The 23,802-nt window shown below is 38.9% G+C and overlaps 1 protein-coding gene across 2 annotated transcripts in view; it reads left to right on the plus strand.

Moving 5' to 3' along the window:
* LOC127661108 (adenosine kinase-like) overlaps positions 1-23,802 on the plus strand; it is a 240,188-nt gene that overhangs the window by 167,880 nt on the left and 48,506 nt on the right. For both annotated transcript variants that reach the window (XM_052151681.1, XM_052151682.1), the window contains exon 7: positions 15,137-15,307. In XM_052151681.1, the coding sequence (XP_052007641.1) occupies positions 15,137-15,307 (171 nt within the window). The remainder of the gene's footprint in view (positions 1-15,136; positions 15,308-23,802) is intronic.

Below are 23,802 nucleotides of genomic sequence, written 5' to 3' on the forward strand. Positions count from 1 at the left end.
AATTTTCTTCTCGCTGACACCATATAAAAAAGCGCAACCAAAATCATGTGACTAACTAGTCGACACAGTCCCAACGCATCGACTAGTGGCAAAACGAATCGCCTAGGCGAATAATCGTCGCAACCCATATCGGTCACAGTAGAATAGAAGGTCACGTTGTCTGCTGACTGTTGACCACTTGTGTATGTTGCACAGACACGTCTCTGGCCTGTATTCCTTTTATGAATGACTGATGTTGCTATCAAACACCCTGCACATTTAGTCTCATCATTAGACATTGACAAGAGGCACTGCTGTTGATGTTTTCATCAGGGACTCTCTCCACAGTTGCCGTCAGATGATTATTTAAACAGCTATTAATCATTAATGGCCCACTTTTGCATGCGCTCTTATGTTTCTGAGGGCACGAGAGCCAGTTACACTGCATGGCACGTCGCAACCAAAAACCACCTTGGATTTGGCTTATATTTCACTTTTAGACTACGTCTCTATGTGAAGGCAGGCATTGAGTTTGACAGCCTTCACACTACGTTGGATGTGTTTACACATTTGTTTCCTTTGGTGTTTGAATGGGATTTGACAACCCTAAGGAGCGTGTGGAGGATTAATAAGCCCAATGTTCCCTTGGAAAGGCTGAGACTTATGTAGAATATGTATCCACTTAAAGCGAGTCGAGGCCAGACTGTCTGCTGCTGTGTTCTTGGCTCACAATTCCACGTTTTCTGGCATCTCCGCGCTTCTCGTTCAACAGTGTAAATTTTCAGCAGACAATAACAGATTACCTCCTGTTGGTGTTATGCCAAAAATTAAAAGTAGTTTTTCAACATGCTGATTATTACTCTTGGCTGCACCTGCCTCACTGGCATTAATGCTAATTCTTAAGAGCAATTCGCAGAAACAATTGTATCATGTGGTTGTTATTCTTTTTGTTAAATATCAACTTGACTTTCTCTGACTTGATGAAATTCACAGCCACTATTGATCTAATGGTGTAAAGACATAACACATTTGATGACCTCATTCAGGGTTCCCATAATCATTGAAAACCTGGAAATGTCATGGAAAAAGTCATTGAAAACTAATAAAACCTTTTGAAGTAATTAGAATTTCTTAAGTGAATATAAAAAAAATCTTGTTATGCTCAGCTCTAAAATATTTGATCAGCAATGATAATTGAATTGAAAATGACTGGGAAAGTTATGGAAATAAGTAAAACCTTAAGTAATGGAAATTTCAATAGAGAATATGTTTTTCTCGTTTCGTTTTGTTTCATTGGCTAGAATTAGTTTTTGTGTGTGCAGTCTCTATATAGTTGTTAAAAGTCCTTGTCACTAAGACTGGAAAAGAGTGGGAATCCTGCCTCATTATTAAACACCCAAATCAACTCCCCTTCAAAATTACATTTATTCCATTTTAGCAGTTTACATTCATCTGCTTGTTTTTTTTAAATATGATGACAACAATATTGTTCAAAAGTAGCATCTGTCTCTACACCAATGTGTTAAGCAGACTGTGCAACTCATCCAGGCGGGCTTTCAACAGAATTTTCAATTTACCTCTCAAACTCTCGGCATGCTGAGGAGTAAGATGGATCTGAGAGCTGGCACGTCAGGTGCCTCTTTGTCTTGTCCAACAAATCAAGTGCTTTTTTTTTTCTCAGTATCTCAACAGCAGGTGAAAATCTAATTATACTAGGATAGCGAGAGGAGGCGAGCTGTTGCCATATTTTAGCAGCTCTTAATTGTGTGCTAAATAATCTGCCTCATGCACTCACTCCCATTGAGTCACACCATGAAAAATGTCTGTCTGGAAAAATCGCAGAAGATATTTACTTTGTTTGCTTAAGTTTAGTTAGCACTAGCCCCTTCCTCTCCCTGTCTTGAAGTTTGTGAAACTGACATTTTATCAATAAAGGCAAAATAAACAAACAAAAACAAACATGCTATTGTGCACATAAAAGTACACATAGAGCACAAACTCCTTATCTTGAGGCTCGTCACCTCACCTCAATCTGATATTGTGGTATTGAAGGATCTTCGCTATGTGTTGAATTATTACATGGATTACCACTGGCATCTCAAAGCTTAGGCTCTAAAACTTTTTGTCTGCTCTAAATCCTAGATAAATTCTTCACTTTTTTCCCCCTCACATGCTCTCTTAACTCTAAGCACTCAGCATGTTGCACAAACTCAACAGCTTAAAGTTGAGCAAAAGCCATTGATCTCTGGAGCTTCTAAGGAATCCTGCGACTCTAATTATGTAAAAACCCAGCAGTTCCATTTAGCTCTCTGATGCCCATCACGGGTAACCTCTGTCATTTCATTGGCTTAATTGAGACACAGTAAATAAAACACAGATATGGAAGATTTGCCCACGCAAAAATAGAATCGACCTTTCTCTTATTTTTCTACAGCTGTTTTCTTTTAAAACCTCTTTCTGCGGAAATAAGGTTGGACAGTGTGAGGCAGTACTCAAGACTACAGACTACCCATAGTCCACTCACTGGCTGTCTGATGAATATTGCACTCAAAATGGAAAGCATTGACTGAAATTGCCTGTTCCAATCTGATTATCTGACTTTCTACAGCTTCAAAAGTAAGGGCTCATAGGTTTTCTGTCTGGAGACAAAGATGTGTTTGAAAGATATTGGGTTGATACAATAGAGGGTAGTGACATAAAATCTAATAATCAAATATATTCACTCAGAGTTTTATAATGAGGCACTTATTAGAAAATCAACTAGATACCCACTAGCAGAACTTTATATTCTTCTTTTTCTTGGTTATATCTACAGTATGAAATTGCCTGCCATGGTGCATCAGATAAGCCCAAAAACAAAACTGATTGATCCCTTTACCCAATTGTCTGACTGTGAGACTAGGAATAAGATAAATAAACTTATAACATGGTTCTCTGGAATACTCCATTATGATTGGCAAATCACACCACCCAGCGGTTGATATTTCTGAATAACAACTGCACACTAAGAGATTAAGTGATATCAGACTGATCATCCAGGTATTGTGAGTCATCTTTGAGTCATCTGCTGTCTTTACGAAGCTAATAAAATAAAATAAAAACAGTCTGGTGGATTTTGTTTCTGGTGGAAAAAACAGTGTTTTTGGAGACTCTGCTGTCTCTTTCATCTCGCAAAGTAATGTAATTTTAATTCCAAAACAATATTTCATTTTCATTTTATTATTTATTTGCTAAGTAGCCATGTAATAAATGGGATAGTCTACAGTCAGCCAGTCATTATTGCAAAAAAACACTTTCAAGTCCTGAACACACTGTCAGGGTTATATTGCGATACGCTTCTAACTTAACTACCTTTTTTAATAGTTTAACAGTAGCTCAGCTGTTTTCTAAATATATATGTATAGCTTTTCCGGTAACAATCTACAATGATTGTGGATGTGTAAATAATCAAACACACTCCTAAACTGTCCTTTTTGCCTCTCATGTACTTCAAGTTGAGCGAAAAACATTGATCTCTGGGGCTTTTCAGGAATCCAGCCACTCAAATTATGTAAAACTAAGCAGTTCTCTTTAGCTCTCTGATGCCCATCACAGGCTACATTCTGATAGGGTTAAGGTGTCAGGTTTGGGACTCTCTTTCCTATTGTCTTTCACACTTGGTGAGTGTAATTCAACCTGTCTTATGGTGCTACAAATCAACGCTCTGGGCCTGCCTACCCTTAGCTGCAAAATAACACACTCCACCTGAAGTGCCAGCAGAGAGTGTGCGAGGACGGATGGCTCTTTTTAATGGACTTGCTGTCTGCAAACAGCATGCACTCTGGCGATCCGATAATCACGGCACACACTGAGCCTCAGATACATGTCAGGTTAATGGAGGTAGTGATTATTTATTTATGAGCATTATTGTTAAATTGCTGATTACATATTTTTCTAGTGTCAAATTTCTTTACACAGTAATTTGTAACTTTGAAGGCTCTTTCAGCTCCCCAGAAAAATGACCTCCCCCTTTTCCGCCCACAAAGACAAGTATAATAGCCTCTCTCTCCCTGGAGGATGGAGGTTCATGAAAGTCTTCTTATTCATGAAATGCATCTTGCGTTGCGCTCACCTGTACATGTTGAAATATTGTCGGATGAGAATCCCTCATTTAGCTTGTTGATCCAATTATTCATATGCAACATCCTTTCCTGGAGCAGTTTTGACATGTGATTCCAGAGCAAGATTTTCATAATATATACCATCAGCTCTGTGTTTATTTTAAACACGCCTCTTAACATGAAATAAATGTGCAGATTAAGTCCATCATAACACGATACTCTGGACTGGTTCCTCTAACGTTCTCTGAATATTTGTTATGTTTGTCTCAGTATTCATTAGAATAAGATGATTCTTTAATCAAGCACAGGCCTTTCCTTTTGGCATTGCATTGGGATAAAGACACATTTGGTGGGGCCCAGGAAGAAACAAAAAGAACGGCACATTTTAAAAGAGCTGGCAGCTGTTGAGCTTTCATGTCATAGGCTGACTGTCATTAGCCTCAGCAGCCATATTAGATAAGGCCCTGTAGAACATGTTTCTTAAAACACACAAAGAGGAACCAGATGTCATGTGGGCTGTGAGGGCTTTAATGTAGTAAGACGAGCAGCAAACATCAAACACATCTTCCAATCCCTTTGGAATGCGGAATTCTGCAGCTTCTTCCCATTAAAATAGATTTATCTTCTCTTTTATTGCTTTAATTGTGAGATTAAAAAAATAAAAAGTGATGCACCAAAATAACCAAAATTCTTGACCCAGTCTTTATATTAAATCCAGTTAAACTTAGATAATTTCACATGCACACTGCTTTTACTCCATGCCAATATTTCAGTTAACAGATGTTGAAATAAACCAAAGATAAACAAAGGTGGCATTATTGACATTTTCTGATGTAATTGTTTGGTGGCCAAAATTTTGGTGCATTTGCTCACATTCAAATGGAAACTACCAGTATTGTGCCTGTGGTTTTTCTATCAAGCATCTATTTGTGAGGAAATAAGGTCTTCTCCATTTTTTTTATTTTTATTTTTTACAAATATTAGTATTGAGATCAGGTGTTGACAGCCTGAGAAAATGTAAGCATTGGCACATACTTCCACATACTTCCTTCGCCAGCTGAGGAAGTTCAACCTGCCACAGGTGCTGCTCAAACAGTTCTACTCAGCAGTCATTGAGTCTGTCCTCTGCACTTCTATAACTGTCTGGTTTGGTGCAGCTACGAAATCAGACATCAGAAGACTACAAAGGACAGTTCGGTCTGCTGAGAGGATTATTGGTTGCCCCCTGCCCCCCCTTCAAGAACTATACACTTCCAGAGTGAAGAAAAGGGCTGGTAAAATCACTCTGGATCACACTCACCCTGCCCACTACCTTTTTTAACTGTTGCCTTCTGGCCGGCGCTTCAGAGCTCTGAACACCAGAACCGTCAGGCACAGGAACAGTTTTTCCCCTCAGGCTATCCATCTAATGACAATTAAATTGCCCCATTGAGCAATAATTATGTGCAATACACAGTTTAAGTCTATTTATATTATCCATCATATCCACTTCTGCCATTACTTACATTGCTCTGTACATAATATACTGTTTTTTGTTCTTTATATAACAGATTGTAATATATTTGCACTATGTGTTTGTATGTGGGTATGTATGAAGGTGAGTGTATGTATGTATAATTATTTATTTTTTTATTATTTTTTGTTTTAATTACCTATGTCTTGCTGCTGTTTTTGGTATTGTTTGTATTGTTGTACACTGGAAGCTACTTATATGTGTAAGCATACTTGGCAATAAAGCTGATTCTGATAAGCGATGAGAGCAAGAGAGAATCTAATATTAAATGTAGTAATTTAAATATTAATATCTCTGTAATTAATATCTATTTTTATCGATTTGGTTGATTGAATGAAACCAAAAAGTACAGTACATTTGTCACTCTGTGCTCTTCTAAAGTCAACAACCATCTATTTGTTTGTCCACATTCAGAGACAGGTTGTTGGCTCTACACCAGTCCGTTAGCCACTGCACCTCCACTCTGTATGCTGACTCATTGTTCTTGCTGATGAGACCCACCACGGTCGTGTCATTGGCGAACTTGATGACGTGGTTCGAGTTGTGCATTGCTGCACAGTCGCGAGTCAGCAGAGTGAACAGCAGTGGACTGAGCACACAGCCCTGGGGGGCCCCGGTGCTCAGTGTGGTTGTGGTGGAGATGCTATTCTCGATCCGGACTGACTGAGGTCTCCCAGTCAGGAAGTCCAGGAGCCAGTTGCAAAGGGAGGTGTCCAGGCCCAGCAGGTTCAGCTTTCCAGTCAGGTGCTGAGGAATTATTGTGCTGAATGCTGAGCTGAAGTCTATGAACAGCATTCAAGCTTCCAACCTCCATGCGATCTGCAGAAACCATCACAACATTCAAGAACCAGCTGAAAACATATGTTAAGCGAGCACTTAACCAATCCACACTAAATGCACTTACTTAATATTTAACAATATTACAAAAAAAATGTTGTCTGTCTCTTTCTTCTAGGTTAGCTTCTATACTACTCCAGCAACTTATAGAATCTGGCAGTACGATACTGTGTAGATATTATTGACTCTTATTCATCAAATTGCGTGCCATGTTCCTCACTTGTAAGATGCTTTGGATAATGGCGTCTGCTAATTGACTAAATGTAGATGAAAAATTTTAATTACTCATGGTCACGCAGCCTGATTAATGTAGTTATTAGCTGAATTGGATTTCAAACAAAAAAAAAGTTATTAACAAGAATAATAAAAAAATAGCACTTCATGTCTAGATGGTTGCCTACCCTTAAATTAGATTATCCTATTTGATTAAATCAATTGGAGCCACTATGGAGTTGGAGCTACTCTACCCCACTATGCTTCTATTGGTGGATGACAATCATCCACATAAAACGATATCATTATTTATCGCGTGATAAAAAAACTCCACGATATCATCGATAAGCTTTTGAGTAATTTTCGATATTTAGCCTGTGTTCTACATCTAGACATTTGTGTTGCTAAAAACACTAGCAGTTTGTCTTTCTTATCATATGTTTCCACTGGCGCGTGCTGAGCGAATGTGAGCGAGGGCTTTCAATTTCTTCCTATGGAAGCCAAGCGTCAAGCTCACGAGGTGGATTGTAAAATTGACAGCAGCATGTGGTTTCCTAGCGTTGGGAGTGGCTTTGTGTGGATTTCTTCCACGTAAGTGGAAACGCAGCCTCAGACTGTATGAAGTTGCTATTTCCCCCGCTACGCAGGTCACTGTGTTTCTGATCCGGACACCAGATTAATTCCATCTTGAGTGCAAGATATCATGACGATGTTTACAGCCTTTCCTCGTTTCTAATGAGCAGTGCCGCAAAACAACAACGCCGGATGCATCATATCTGATCTTTCTGCGCTGTATTCTTAAATATTTTTCTCTAGCACTGAAACAGACTTCACTGAGGCCTTGTCCCGTGCCGCACCCGCAAACTCTTTTCCCCACATGTGCATGAACATGAGGTGCATGTTTCCAGAGCGCCTTTAGACCATAAAGTTTTTCTTTCAAAATGTAGTTTTATTAATCAGAATGCTCCAAGCCTTTAATAATAAACGAATATATTTCAGTTTTAATTTTGTGAAATTATTCAGATTTCATCATCTCTGACAAGGATGAAAGACAAAACAATTACTAGTTTGTAGCCTAGTCTTTCTCACTTTAATGAAAATAGAAAAATGGTGGATTCAGACTTTTACATTTTCAAAAGTTTCTCTCTGGAGATACCCCTGAACCCCCATACAGTATCATTCCTCAGTCACAAGGGCTTGTATGCGCCCAACTGTAAGGATATGAAAATAATTTTATATATAAAAAATTATATATATATATATATATATATATATATATATATATATATATATATATATATATATATATACTGTCATTATGATTCAAAATGAACAGATCATCTTATAACATTCATATCCAACTGCACTCAATTGATAAACTATAAAATATTGTAATATTTTCAGAGAAGATCCCTCAGTCACCACTGCATTGGCGATGTCTGGGTCCCTAATGCAGTTTTGTACAGACTATTTAGACTTTAGTCTGGGTCCCCAATGCAGACTATTTAGACTTTTTAGGATTTTGTTTTCTCTTCTTTTTTGGGAAATTCATAAAAATGTGCAAATGTGATTCAATATCAGGATGCATATCGTTATCGAATAATATGAAAAAGAATATCGTGATAATATTTTTTGCCATATCGCCCAGCCCTACTGCTGTGATAGCCAGGTGTCAGGACAGTACAATCTGCTCCCAGCAAACCATGTACTGATCTTTCATGCAGGACTTTTACAGAGATAAAACCTGCGGATGACATGTGAAAGAGTGAAGATTCATCTTGAGTGCTTGGCCTGGTACAGAGAAGTTCAAACTGGCCTGCGCTGAGCTTCTTTTTCTCTCAGCACATGGGCTTGAGAGGGCCGCTTAGCATGCAGATTTAATAGAGAATGCTAAACAGGCCTTTGACAGGCTTTAATAAACTGCAACAGATGTCTGCTGAACACAAGAGCCACGTCTTCTGCTGGCGAGCAGACTCGCCTGGATACACACGTGTTTTCATGTGACAGACAGTGGTGATTCATGAATGATACATTGTGCATTAAGGCTTTGAGTTTGTAGTTTTTATTCAGAAGGATGTCCAGATAAATGTGAAACTTTTGAAAGTGGTAAGACATACTGTGCGAGTTCTGAGGCAGCTCTGGCTCTTTGTGCTCTTCCACGAAAGTCCTTCCTCAGAAAGCTGTGAAGTATCCATGTTGGAGTCTGTTCAGGGAGGAAAGAGACTTGCGCATCCATTAAAGCAGCTTCCCTGTGGCCATCTCTCCCACTTCAAACACACCTACATTAAAGTTCCAATAATGCAGTGGGCTGATTCTCCCAAACAGCGCTCACACATCATATGTGAGGTGTGCTAATGATGGGGGTACTGCTTAGAGACGTACACACAGATGGTCCATTAACTCTGCACTGACAGCATCTAAAGCTACCCTGGATGCTATTGGGGTTGGGCAAGTATAACCACCATAATGTTTGTTTTGTATGAGTCAAGTCATGGAACTTATTCACGGTAGCACCACCTTTGATCTTTGACTGGAATGAAAACAAGGCTGTGAGGGATAGACTTACCCTCTCATCAATGGTATACACTGTATAAATCTATTTAAAAAAAATCCTAGATCACATCTAATTATTCACAACTCAGGTTGTCTGAAGATTTTTTTTTTGTATACTGAAAATTCTTGTAAAGATATTTTTCAATAATTTATCAGCAGAATTATCCAATAACACTGGTTTATTTTAATGACATGGTACCATTTCTTAGTTTGATTGATTTAAAATGTAAAATATAATCTGAAGTCTTTTATTTGGCTAATTTTCGCGAAAAAAAATAAAAAATAATGTCACAATGCAAATATCTTAATGGTCCCAAAAGTTGGCTTCATTTTCTTTATGCAGAATATAATTACATATATTAAATATGACCAGGACATTTTCTTTACCGATTTCGTGAGAATCCCCCATTTGCGGTATGTTGAGGGATCAGAAGCAATTACTCTCAGTGACAGATTTGTAGAAAGTTTTATCTGTGTGCTGTTTTTCCGAGAGGGAGAAAATGATGACATCTGTTATTACTGACAGTGGTGGATGGATGATTTGTAATGTACGCCCACATAGGAACAATGTACTGTGTGCCTATGACTGGCGAAAGAACAATCCTCTCGGGTTCCCTTTCTGAACGGTGTAATAGCTGACAGAGTCAAACTAAACACATGAAGGTCACTTCTCTCCACTCGCAGCTACAAAAGCCTCTTCTGTTTTAATGGAGTGCTCTGAGCGCACGTAAAAGCCACCATTCCTCTACTGAACCCTTCTCTCGTTCTCTATTGTGTTTCTCTCTATTTTCTATTTTTTCTCTTTCCGTGTCCTATCCACCTTAATCTCACCTGCATTGCATCTCTGAATTATTCTCTCAGTGCAAGAGGAACTGTATAGAAGGTACAAGCCCAGCGTAGGGTTTCAGGTTTAAACGTAAAGGTGTTGCCTTACCAGCTCTGTATTCATTCCCACAATGAACTGAGGAGCCTCTCTTGTTTCTCGGTTAGAAGAGTTCAGACAAGACCTTGGTTTTCCACTTCATCAGATGCAATGTTTTTTTGTTTTTTTTTTACTGGTGTCATCCTGGAACAAAGGGTGGAGAGAAACCATCACAGTGGGCTTAAATGGCTCTCTCTCTTAGGCTATTCTATGCAAGCGAGTGAAAAATCGCATCATGTCTTTAGATCACGTCTCTGGGAGAATAATACACATAGTTTGTACAAAATAAATATTTTGGTTTTGAGCCATACTTAAAGGTACCATGATACATTTACTATGGTGTTTTTTGAAGGACACTACATAAGTATGTGGACACCCATGGTTTTGAAATGTCCAACAAGTATAGTGCATGGATCCAAAGTTCGATTGTCCACATACTTACTGTACCATGGTATAGATAGTATTTGATTATGACGGATGGAGACACTGGTAAACAAAGCACTGTTTCTCTGGTACCAATGAGATAAAGAAAGAATTTCCAAACATTGTGTCTGCGAAAATACACTTAATTTATATAGAAATGCTGGATAAACTTTCACTTAATTGATGGATTGGATCCTTCCAACTTTTAAAAAAAACAGGCTTAAATAGGCTTCTTGTATAATTATTTCTTTTAAATGTATTGTCATTTTTTGCATTTATATCATAGCATTTATTTATAAATTAAGATGTGTGTTTTGTATTACTTTGAAAGTAACATTGTCTACTTGGAAATAAATGTAAAAAAAAAAAAATAAATTGTGAGACACGGTTAAACACTTGATAGATTTGGAGTATTCAATAAATAAGAGCCTAAACACAAGATTTGAAAATAAGCTTATATGCTGAGTTCTGTACAGAATGCTAATGTTGTAAATCAAAGAATCAGTTTATTGTCATTGAGCATTTACACAGACGTGTAAAAGAGAGAAAAACATTTTACTAAAGGGTCAAGGCACAACAGAAAAATACGTACAAATGGACCAGGTTGACATTAGCCTGCCATTAGATTCTACATTAGTCTTTAGCTGGCCATCACTCATCTTTATTGCTCCAGTAACAACTGGAGATATATCCTTACAGATCCTAGATTTATCTTAAAAGACGTGATCAGAATAGCAACCAGCTATTTTCTTTTTTCTGTTCATCCTGTCTACGTGTCCCTTCTTTTCGTACAAGTGCTCTGATGTCCACTCCTTTGTGTTTCTTCACCTGTTGGCCAGATTATAGTGCTATACAACTTGTCGCCACTTCAAAATCCAAACAACCTATTTATAAAGCATATAAACTTAATAGTGTATCCCAAACTTTAAATACTACACTAAACTTTACATGGTATTTAGTCATATTCTTTCTCCCACTGCACCAGCAGATGAACTGTTTTGACCTATTTCTGCTGACAAGATGATGATGGCATTTGTCGTGACATAATCAGAATACTAAGTACCATGGTTTTACCATGACTGTACCGCTGTACCGCTACCATACTATTTAAGTGCAAGATGATGTAACATTATTCAATAACAAGTTTTCAAAAGTCAAAATCTAAGATGTACATGTAATTTTCTCAAAACATCTCCACTTTAGGCATTGCTAGCATGCATTTATTTATCTATTATAATTTAATCGTTTTTCTAATTTGTTTATTGGAATTATTTAAGGTTATACTGTGTGTGTGTGTGTGTGTGTGTGTGTGTGTGTGTGTGTGTGTGTGTGTGTGTGTGTGTGTGTGTGTGTGTGCGTGTGTGTGTGTGTGTGAGCGTGTATTTATCACTTTGTGGGGACCAAATGTCCCCATAAGGATAGTAAAACCCGAAATTTTTGACCTTGTGGGGACATTGTGTCAGTCCCCATGAGGAAAACAGCTTATAAATCATACTAAATTATGTTTTTTGAAAATGTTTTCTGTGAGGGTTAGGTTTAGGGGTAGGGTTAGGTTTAGGGGATAGAATATAAAGTTTGTACAGTATAAAAACCATTATGTCTATGGAAAGTCCCCATAAAACATGGAAACACAACATGTGTGTGTGTGTGTGTGTATACACTTTATGTATTCACACAAACGATGCACTTTTTTCCACCTCTGCTTACTGAGTCGACAGCATAAGATTTCTAAGTTATTCTCAGAAAGTCATGTGACCTTGATGTCGTTCCTGTGTGAGGAGGTGGGCCAAGATGCCCTTTGTTGTATTTGATTGTCTCTGTGAACTTGCCCTTCTCTCTGATGGAAGCTTCTCTGTAATTATGGACTCCATTTGTCATTGTTCATTCTCATCTCCTAAAACCCTAATCCTATTTGTGCCTCATCATTCTCCCCATTATATCAAGCTTAACCATGTTTACTCCTCACAAGAAGGAAAATGCTGCATTTTCAGTGCTGAGATTTATTGATATACACTCACCTAAAGGATTATTAGGAACACCATACTAATAATGTGTTTGACCCCCTTTCGCCTTCAGAACTTCCTTAATTCTACGTGGCATTGATTCAACAAGGTGCTGAAAGCATTCTTTAGAAATGTTGGCCCATATTGATAGGATAGCATCTTGCAGTTGATTTAGATTTGTGTGATGCACATCCAGGGCACGAAGCTCCCGTTCCACCACATCCCAAAGATGCTCTATTGGGTTGAGATCTGGTGACTGTGGGGGCCATTTTAGTACAGTGAACTCCTTGTCATGTTCAAGAAACCAATTTGAAATGATTCGAGCTTTGTGACATGGTGCATTATCCTGCTGGAAGTAGCCATCAGAGGATGGGTACATGGTGGCCATAAAGGGATGGACATGGTCAGAAACAATGCTCAGGTAGGCTGTGGCATTTAAACGATGCCCAATTGGCACTAAGGGGCCTAAAGTGTGCCAAGAAAACATCCCCCACACCATTACACCACCACCACCAGCCTGCACAGTGGTAACAAGGCATGATGGATCCATGTTCTCATTCTGTTTACGCCAAATTCTGACTCTACCATCTGAATGTCTCAACAGAAATCGAGACTCATCAGACCAGGCAACATTTTTCCTCTGTAGCCTCTTTTTCCTATTTGTAGTGGAGATGAGTGGTACCCGGTGGGGTCTACTGCTGTTGTAGCCCATCCGCCTCAAGGTTGTGCGTGTTGTGGCTTCACAAATGCTTTGCTGCATACCTCGGTTGTAACGAGTTGTTATTTCAGGCAAAGTTGCTCTTCTATCAGCTTGAATCAGTCGGCCCATTCTCCTCTGACCTCTAGAAAATCAACAAGGCATTTTCGCCCACAGGACTGCCGCATACTGGATGTTTTTCCCTTTTCACACCATTCTTTGTAAACCCTAGAAATGGTTGTGCGTGAAAATCCCAGATTGTGAAATACTCAGACGGCCCGTCTGGCACCAACAACCATGCCACGCTCAAAATTGCTTAAATCACCTTTCTTTCCCATTCTGACATTCAGTTTGGAGTTCAGGAGATTGTCTTGACCAGGACCACACCCCTAAATGCATTGAAGCAACTGCCATGTGATTGGTTGATTAGATAATTGCATTAATGAGAAATTGAACAGGTGTTCCTAATAATCCTTTAGGTGAGTGTATAGAAGCTGCAAATGCCCTCAGTCATTATTATTCATTGTTATTTCTTTGTTGCACATTATATGTTGTTGTTATAATACGGAATGAATCTCAAACCAAGTATGGCAGCCGGCAATCGATGTTGTTGCTTTCTGAACATCACCATTACTATTGTTCATATGAGTTTGTTCGCCTCCACATACCCCCACCAACCAACTCAGGCCGGGGAATCGCCCGGTTTGATTACAACCTGAATCCACCAAGGGTTGTATGTAACCCCCTTGACACTCACCAATATCTCAATTGGGGGTGGTCTGTGGTTGTCGGTAAGCCGGATCAAGGCCCCCACCTCCATTACTGGGCACTGATCTCAGACCTGACCGGCTCTAAGCAACTCCAGAAGACTAGCCCAAGCTTCCTGCCCACATCTGTGGCATAGGTTTCCTCACCTGGGATGAAGAGAGGGGAGAGACGGGGTTTGTTGGCACAGACAGTTTTTGGGGAAAGGAACAGGGCAGAAGAAAGGGGGTGGGAGGGTGTAGAGAGCTGGGGAAGAGACAACAGGGAGGGAAAGGGCATGGGGTGCGCTGGACCACGGATACGTCACCGGATGGTCTTCCGCCAACTGGACCGCTTCATCCAGCTTCATCCTGTGGTACTAAGCTCCTTAGCATCCGCCGGTCATCCTCCTGGGCCCAAAGGAGCACCTCAAAATGCTGCTGCTTCTCCACACATAGGTCCACAAGGGCCTGGTGGATGCTGGCAAGGGACCTGAAGACTACCAGTAATCTCCAGTGGAGATTACTTTATGGTAGTGTATACTTCTTCCTCTTCTCATGGGTTTCGCACCAGTGTAACAGGTTCTCATGGGTTTCGCACCAGTGTAACAGGTTCAATGAAATGAGGAAGCGGGAGACGGCGATTGCCTTTATATTGATACAAAATAAACACATTAGCTTAAGAGCACAATGGTGAAGCTTCAATATAATGTCAGCGGCCAAAACACAAATGGCTTCTCAGCTGGGTTCTCACTGCACAATCTGAGGACTTGCCCCTTTTATTTCCCCTGTCTCTCACTGCAAACACAGAAATAAAGAATTACCAGCAATTCATCTCAGGTGAGAACAGTTAACGCTTACTCTCTTTCCAGACAAATGCATGACTATGCCCTCGCCTCCACAGTCACTTACCTTTAGCCTTCATGATGAGGGAAACCATCCAAAATGCATTGAAACTAGCAGACTTTGAATTTCTGACAGTTTGGCCTGTCATGTGAAATGTTCAATGGAAATTATTTATTGTTAGAACAGTGAAAAAGTTTTTGGACCTCTTTGTACATTTTTATGAAAGTGGCAAAATATCGGTTAAAATCGTTATCAGCCAAAAATGTTCATATCGGTGCCTCCCTAACACTATATCTTTCTCTGACAGGGTTTTTTCCTGACTGTGTCTTTGGAGTCGATCCTAAAGGTAGCCAAACACGCCTCTGAAAACAACAAGATCTTCTGCTTGAATCTGTCAGCTCCATTCATTTGCGAGTTCTTCAGTGAGGCCCTGATGAAGGTTATGCCCTACGTGGATATCCTTTTCGGCAACGAAACGGTGAGTCGCCATATATGGGCATCCTTACAATGACTGTAGTATGAGTGAAAGTGTGAAGTCCCTCCTATCTGTCTGTCTCATCATGTACTGGTAGCTAGGGATGCACAAAAATTTTGGCCACCAAACATTTTCAGTAGAAAAAATACACTGAATATCTTGACATACGAAATCTTGAAATATGATTTCTAAAACAGTGAGGCACATTTATATTTTGTGGCATTTGCACCCATGCTGTATGATGACATGCACAATGAAAAATTCAGAGTGTGACTGCACAGCAATCTCACCAATTGAAAGAAAGCTTGTGTAATCACACAAAACACTTTTTTTGTTCAAAATTCTGCCAAGTGTGTCTTTCCCCTGTTTTTTTGCCCAGTGCTGACTGCACTCATTGTGGGAGTAGCACCATTTAGAGAGCAGCAGACTGAGCCACAAGCAGCCTATGACCTCAGTGGTTGAGACAAACTCTGGGGAAAGGTTCTGACTCATCGTGGTCTTAGGTCATACTCTGTTCCGGACTAATCAGATGATAGTTTTTAAATTGTATTTATAAAATATCGTTTTTTTAATTCTTACATTTTCCTTACTGTGATGGGCAAAGACATAGAAAGCTACAAGTGTCAAAATTAATAAAATACCAGATGTACTTTATTGTTCAACCAAAATCCCAATAATAACCAGAAAAAAATTAAGATTTGGTGCATAACGTGGGACTATGAACAAGCCAGATATAAACAAGCGACTATCAAGAGACTCTCTATATTTAAGTATTTTCACAATTTTATTTTTTGCCCTCACTTCATTTTAGAATAATTAATTGATCTAATAAAATATCCAAATTTGCGTTGAAGGATAAAAATTTGGATAAATATTGTCAGTCAGTGAATGATATATATATATATAAAGTCTGCTGTTATACTGTAGAACAAAACCGCTCTAACTGTAGAATCCTCCAGTTCTGGCCACAGAGAAAAATAAGCAAATATCGGCACAGATTAATCGGTAAATCCGATACGTCTATCTCTAATCTTGTTCTGCTCTTTAAAATCCCCAAAATAACCTTGTATACACATCTTCAAATCTGGATATGCCCGTTTATAGTGCATTTGACAATTTTTTTTTAGTACTGCTACCATGACCAATAAAATGTACACAAACATTTTTTTTTTAATAAAATTCAGTTTACCACCTACCTTCTTTTCATGGCCGGTAATGGAGCAGTATTATTTGCATCAGGCAAATATTGCAGAGTTAAGATATTGAGATACTCAAGATTTTGTGGTTGATACCTTTTTGCATTGAAATGCAACAAAAACACAGTGGTGCAACTGTGCATTGGCCCCTCAGAGTTTTGCCCTGGGCACCAACAGGGTTACAATACTACCTACACAACGTTCCCATCAAAAAGAACACTAACTTCTGTGAGGAAATTAAACACCAATGGTCATTAGATTCCCTTCACCCAAACTATTAATAGAGCAACTGTAACAATGCCTTTAAACTGACATGCCTTTTTCTCAGACTAATTAATCATATATATGTTTAGTAGCTCCGGTCTTTGGGCGGTATTAATGCGTTTTAGTCTTTCTGTATGCCTAGCTCTCTGCGGGCTGGTATGAAATGTTTTGGCAGCTGGAGCTTGTCTGAATGCGAGTGTGTGGGCGGGATCTAACGCAGACAGGCAGGCCTTTATCTGTGCTGACAGGGTAGGCGCAGCGAGAGACGTCCAGGGCCCTGCACCAGCCTCACGCCCCCTTAACTGGCACACATGAAGTGTGTAATATCCAGGGAGCGGCATTGGTCTAATTGAGTCCTTCCCTGCACCCCTCCTGCCTGCCTGCCTGCATGACATGAACCAGAGAAAGTGAAACATTTCAGGAAATGTATTGGCCTCCAGTTAATTAAGTGAGAGAGCCATCCATTTAGAGACCAAACCAGATGGCGCTGAATTTATGCTCGCGGAAAAAGCCGCACACACTGGCGCGTACGCAAACATGCGCGTAATCTCAAACAATTTGCCCTCCATTTGCCACATACATGATAAAATTCAACAATGTGAATTGTCTGTGTTATTACAGAAGAATTTGTTGGGAAGAAGGCTCAGACAATGTAGATAAATGGCATGATTAATTGGAACAGAATGAATAACCCTGACTGATGTTGTATAAGCAGTGATTAACTCGCGCTCAGTGCTCAGATTGTTTTAAATAACAGGGGAGTTAAAGCCGTGATTGCTGGGAGGTTGCGAAATGATTGAAATCACTCTGCGGCTGCTTATGAGAGAGAGGGTGGGAGGAGAGAGACAAGAACTTGGAAGAGTTGTCTCATTGTGAAGATCTACCCAAAGGCCCTTCTGCTTAGCACTGACTTGAATAATGTTGTTCATGTCTCAAGAGCACCAAGACAGACAAGGAAATCGAAGGCTTTTGACATACACCATAGCAAAGGCTGACATAATACACACAAACTTTAGAAGTATCCTTGTCTGCATGTGTTGTGTGTTAATGATTCTCAAATTATAGCTCACACGGAATCTGTGCTCCGAAAGCTCTGCATAAAGATTTTTGTAGAATTGTATTGCTCATTATTCACAATGTTCTACACACCCACTACCATTTGCTTGCTTGTTAATTAAATATTTTGGCTAATTTGATCATGCAATTAGATACTATTTAAAGGAATTGTTCACCCAGTTCTGTAAGCATTTGCACACAGTCATGTTATTCCAAATCCAAATGACTTTTCTCTCTTCAGTGGAATGCAAAAAAGGCATTTTAAAGGCTGTGCTGGTTAATCTTTTCCATGTGATTATAATGAATAAAGAAAGAAACTTTTTTTTTTTAAATGTGCCTTTAAAATATCATAAAAGTGTCCCATTCAACTTGAACGCTATATTCCAAGTCTGAAGCCATTTGATTGCTTTATGTGTGAAACTGAACGAAATTTTGTGACGACAGAATTGTCATATTTGGGTGAACTATCCCTTTAAGATTGCGGTACTCTCAGCTCCGTTTAACATTTTACCATCCATTCTGCCAAAATCAGTGCAGAAAATGTGGAAAAAGTCAGTAGATTCTTTCTGGGCCTAATTATGACTGTCTGGTGCTCTGCATCCATACTCATCCATTGACAGTAACCACTGTGCTTCCTTTGTGCATGCATGTGGAGGAATATATGTGTGTGTGTTTGCATAACTAGTAGTGATGTTTTCTTGCACTTGAGTGTGTGTCCTCCCCTGCTGATTTCATGTATATGACGGACAGTTCATGAAGGAAGCCTGAGGCAATCAGGAATATGCCTGACATTGGCCCCCATCTCCCAGCTGATTCAGAAAGCTGTGCGCACGCACACACACACACACACACACACATATTGAGAGACGGATGTCAAGTTCCAAAGATCTTGTTGACAATCATACACTGACATTTCCAGAGCTTTGAGCCCCAGCCCCCCACCAGTTGGTGATGTTTTACATGGTTAGCAAAAATTTTTTTTTTACTATTTTAGAAGCAGCTGTCTGAATTCATAGCAGAAGGAAAGAGGGACAGACAAAGAGAGAGGGAGGATGCAAGGTGAGGTAATTAAAGAAATGCTCAAGAGCTGGATGCTGTCGGAGGAGTACAAGCAATGCACACACTAGTCTACACGTCATCACTCCCTGCACTCAATTAAGGGCATCTGTCTGCTCATGACCCCCATGGAATGACCTGTATGACATCAATGTGAGGAGAGACAGCTAAGAATGTTATGACAAGTGATTTGCTCTTTGAGAGTAAGAGATACTACCATGTAACTACTATGGATTTACCTTTTATATTATATTTGTGTTTGGATTGAATATGTACATCACATAATTGCACACAATTATAAGAAACAAGAAATTTCACCTTTAGATATGTTGTTATTTTAGCATGAATTTACTCCAGAAGCAGTGGTGTAGTAGTGTCTGAAGATGTGGGTACTGTGAATTTATGAAAGACCCAACCGATCCAATCACGTCTGAAATGGACGTTCTGACTGATGGATCAGCTTAGTCGGAGTGTCTGTCTTGCCAATGCCATCAGTTACGCTCCCTCAGCTATGTGGGCATTTACAGAGAATATCTGTACACTTTACAAAAAAAGAGAGAAAAATTCACTCAACAGTGCTGCAGCATCACATTTGTAAATTGAAAAAGTTCCAGGTCAAAAGACAACTTGTTGTTCTGGCGGCCATACGTATCATCACTTATTTCAGGTGGGCATATGCGAAATGCTAAGAAAGATAGGTGGGCAGATGGCATATGCCCTAGACTACACTACTATCTATAAGCAGTAACTCATGCAAGAGGGAGCATGGCACTGCTCTCTCTTGTTTGAACGGGCCTTGTGATGGCGCAAGCGCTTGTCTGCTTGTATCTTTCATCATGCATATTAAGATGAGAGGAAGAAGAAATAGTTTTCATCATGCACAATTATTTGCTAATAAAGCCTAATCCTTTTTATTTCACTTTGAACCTTATGAATATTGTTCATGGTAACCAAATAATAATATAATATTTTTTTTTAGAATCAATGTTTTTGTGTGTGTGGATCAAAATTTTTGATACTACATCAGTATAAGAAATATTGATACTTTACTATAGAACCAATCCTCCCATCCCTACCTGGGACATGCATCAGTCATGCATAATGAATGTGTGCACTGCTCCACACAATCAGTTTCTGTGCTAGAATGTTTCTGTGCTAGAGTCGAGCGTGTACTTCCTGGAAATTTATATATGCCAATTTTAGCCACAAGAAGTGTGGAAAAACAGTAATGAAGTTTCAGGATGTGCAAAACAACAGACTGCATTAACTGAGTAATTAATGAGTGTTAAACATTCAACTATTAATCACAGAAATGGACACATTAATTTCCCAGCCCTGAGTTTTTGATATAATTGATAACATAATATATATTTTACATATACTTTACTATACACTCACTGAGCACTTTATTAAGGCCAATTCACACTGCTCCAACAAACTCTTAAGGTGGCTGTTGGATTTAGAATGTTGAGAAGCATAACTGTCATTGTCAAACTGCCCCAACAAACACCAACAGAGTGAACACACTGACCAAATAAACATGTTTGTTGATGATTGTTGGAGTTTGTTTGGGCAGTGTGAACTGGCCTTTAGTAACACCTGTACGCCTACTTATTTGTGCGATTATCTAATCAGCCAATTGTGTGGCAGCAGAGCAATAAATAAAATCATGCAGATATGGGTCAGTTAATGTTCATATCAACCATCACAAAAAATGTGATCTCAATGATTTTAACCGTGGCATAATTGTTGGTGCCAGACAGGCTTTTTTGAGTATTTCTGTAACTGCTGATCTGGACTAAAATCTTATGGACTATTGACGTTTTAGTTTGTTTGAAATCTACGCTCACGTCTGACTGGAATACTTCAAAGGAAATTAACACTCACCGATGGTCTTCGCCAGGACTGCTATGTGCAGTCTTAAATAGGCTGCTTGATTCCCTGTCCATCATCGAAATACAGTGGGGCTGTGACTTTTTTTAATTCCTCATGGACTTCAGGACGAGGAGGTGGCGTTGCCACTCTTTTTAGAAATTCTTTTAAATGCAGAACACTACCTATTGACCTGTATTCCAGTTTTGATGTCCAAATATTAAAGATTGACATCCTGGTTCCAGCTTTCTGTGCACTTGTGTACAGACCTCCCAGATTTAATAAGGACTTCATCCAACAATTTTCGGACTTTCTCTCTGGACTGGTGTCTCATGGTGATAGACTCCTGATTCTTGGGGATTTTAATATTCATGTATGCTGTCCATCAAAACCTCTGGTAAATAAATGTATCTCCCTCACTGAGTCTTTACATTTTGTACAACATGTCACTTGACCTACCCACAATATGGTTCATACATTAGAGCTTGTGTTGTCTTATGGTCTTTCTGTATCCAACTGAGAGGTCTTCAATATTGGCATTTCTGACCATTATTCAATAATGTTTGAGTCTGCGTCTACATGTCCTCTCCGTACTTTTTCTCAGCCCTTATGTCACTCCCAGTTCATTCACTCATCTACTGCCAATCTTTTTTCAGAATTTTATCTAATGAATTTCACAGATGATGTCATAGCTGGACTCGACACTGAATCATTGGTTGAAGCTTTTAATATATCTTGTAATTTTACACTTGATAATGTCGCTCCGCTAAAGCCAAGGAGAGTTAAGTGTGTTTCACAGCCTTATTTAAATGGCGGCACTCACACTCTCAGGCAAGATTGCAGAAATGCTGAGCACAAATGGAAATGAGACAAGCTTCGGGTCTCTAATGATATTTTAAAGGAGTGTTTAACGATCTATCATAGAGCTTTAAAGGAAGCGAAAACTAAGTTTTTCTCTATATTAATCTCTGATAATGCAAATCGACCAAAAGTATTCAAAACCATTTATTCTGTTTTAAACCCAACTAAAAATGCTTTTCTGGACGCCACTCAAGAGAACTGTGAAACATTTTTAAACTTCCAAAATTGAGCAGATTAAAGGTGCCATTGTACTTTCACAATTTGATCAACCACTTATTCCTTCCCTGTCCAGCTCCCTGAACCGGTTACATCAGTACAGTTAGCAGATGTAGTTTTCATGACTATCAGCTCCAATGTGACAGCTATAATTAACAGCTCATTAGCAAGTGGAATAGTTCCAAGTAGTTTTAAACATGAAATTCTACATCTTTTATAAAAATAAAAAAAATAAAACGTTTTGGATCTGGCAATACACAACAATTTCAGACCAATCTCCAAACTGCCTTATATATCCAAGATTTTGGAGAGGGTTGTTTATTCGCAGCTCTACCCCTATCTAAATACATTTAACATTTTATTCTGGATTCAGAACCTTGCACAGCACTGAATCTGCATTGTTGAAGGTCACTAATTATATTTTTCACGCCAAGGATTCAGGTTCACCTGTCCTCTTAGTTTTATTAGATCTCAGTGCCATTATCAACCATAATAATCTCCTCAAATGTCTAGAATGTATGGTTGGCATCCAGGTTATGGCCCTCCAGTGGTTTTCCTCCTATCTAAAAGAGAGGATGTTCTCTGTAAATTCTGGTAATTTTTCTTCTGCGTTAGCTCAATTACAGTATGGTATCCCTCAAGGGTCAATTTTTGGACCCTTATTATTTTCACTGTATATGCTTCCTCTGGGCTCTATTTTTCAGAAGTACAACATATCACTGTTATGCTGAGGATTCCCAACTTTATTACCTAGTGAGTGTAGACAAGAATTGCTTCAAGATATTAAACATTAGCTGGCAAACAATTTCTTACAATTAAATGAAAGCGAAACCGAAGTTATGTTTTTAGGTTCTTCATGTCCTCCTTACCTGGCCTGGTTGCCCAGTTAGGTCCTCTGTCATGGAATGCAAAAGATCATGTGAGGAGTCTTGCAGTGATTTTAGACTCCTCGTTACATTTCAATAAGCAGATCAGTGCTGTTATCAAGGGTAGCTTTTTCCACCTGAGATCTATTGCTAAAATAAAACATTTTCTTTCCCGTACTTGGAAATTGTGATTCACTCACTTATTACATCAAGGTTAGACTATTGCAACTCATTGTACATCTGTCTGCCCCAAACTGCGTTATCCCACCTACAGCTAGTTAAAAATGCAGCAGCTAGGCTTTTAACAGGGTCAAGGAAGAGGGATCACATCTCTACGCTGGCTTCCAGTTAAATTCAGTGTCAATTTTACAATTCTGATTTACGTCTTATCTGGTCTTGTGCCCTAATATATCAGTGACCTTCTACACCCTTACTCCCCCACCAGAGCGCTCAGGTCTTCTGATCAACTTTTATTAAGAGTTCCTCGTTGTCGCTATAGATCTAAGGGTGACCGTGCCTTTTCTGTGATATGTCCTAATCTCTGGAACCCCTTTCCATGTGAGTTCAGCTTCAACATTCTCCATTTTTAAATCTTTAAAAACATATTTATATTCTGTAACTTTGGAATAGATCATTGAATAGTTGGAAATAGATAAATACATGATGTTGTATATAAAATCTTTTAATTTTATTATGTTTTATATTTAACTTTAAATCATTCAGTTTTTCTTCAAAACTTGACATATATATATAAATATACACATATACAGGGTTGAAGAGTAACGGAATAAATGTAACGGGATTACGTATTTAAAATACAAAATATAGGTAACTGTATTCCACTACAATTTCCATTTAAATAATTGGTCATTAGAATACAGTTACATTCAAAAAGTATTTTGATTACTGAGAAGATTATTTGCATTTTATCATCATTTGTTTCATTTAATATTTCGTCCTTTCAGATGGAAAACAATTATACATATAAATAATGGGATCCAAAGTGCATTTGAACAGCGGTGAAACACTTTCTTATGATGCGTTACATTCATACGAGCAGACAGAGAAGTAAGTTTGAAGTAAGTTTGGAGCAGAAGAAATAGAAATAAAC

This window comes from Xyrauchen texanus, chromosome 20 (assembly GCF_025860055.1).
Source record: "Xyrauchen texanus isolate HMW12.3.18 chromosome 20, RBS_HiC_50CHRs, whole genome shotgun sequence".
NCBI lineage: Eukaryota > Metazoa > Chordata > Actinopteri > Cypriniformes > Catostomidae > Xyrauchen > Xyrauchen texanus.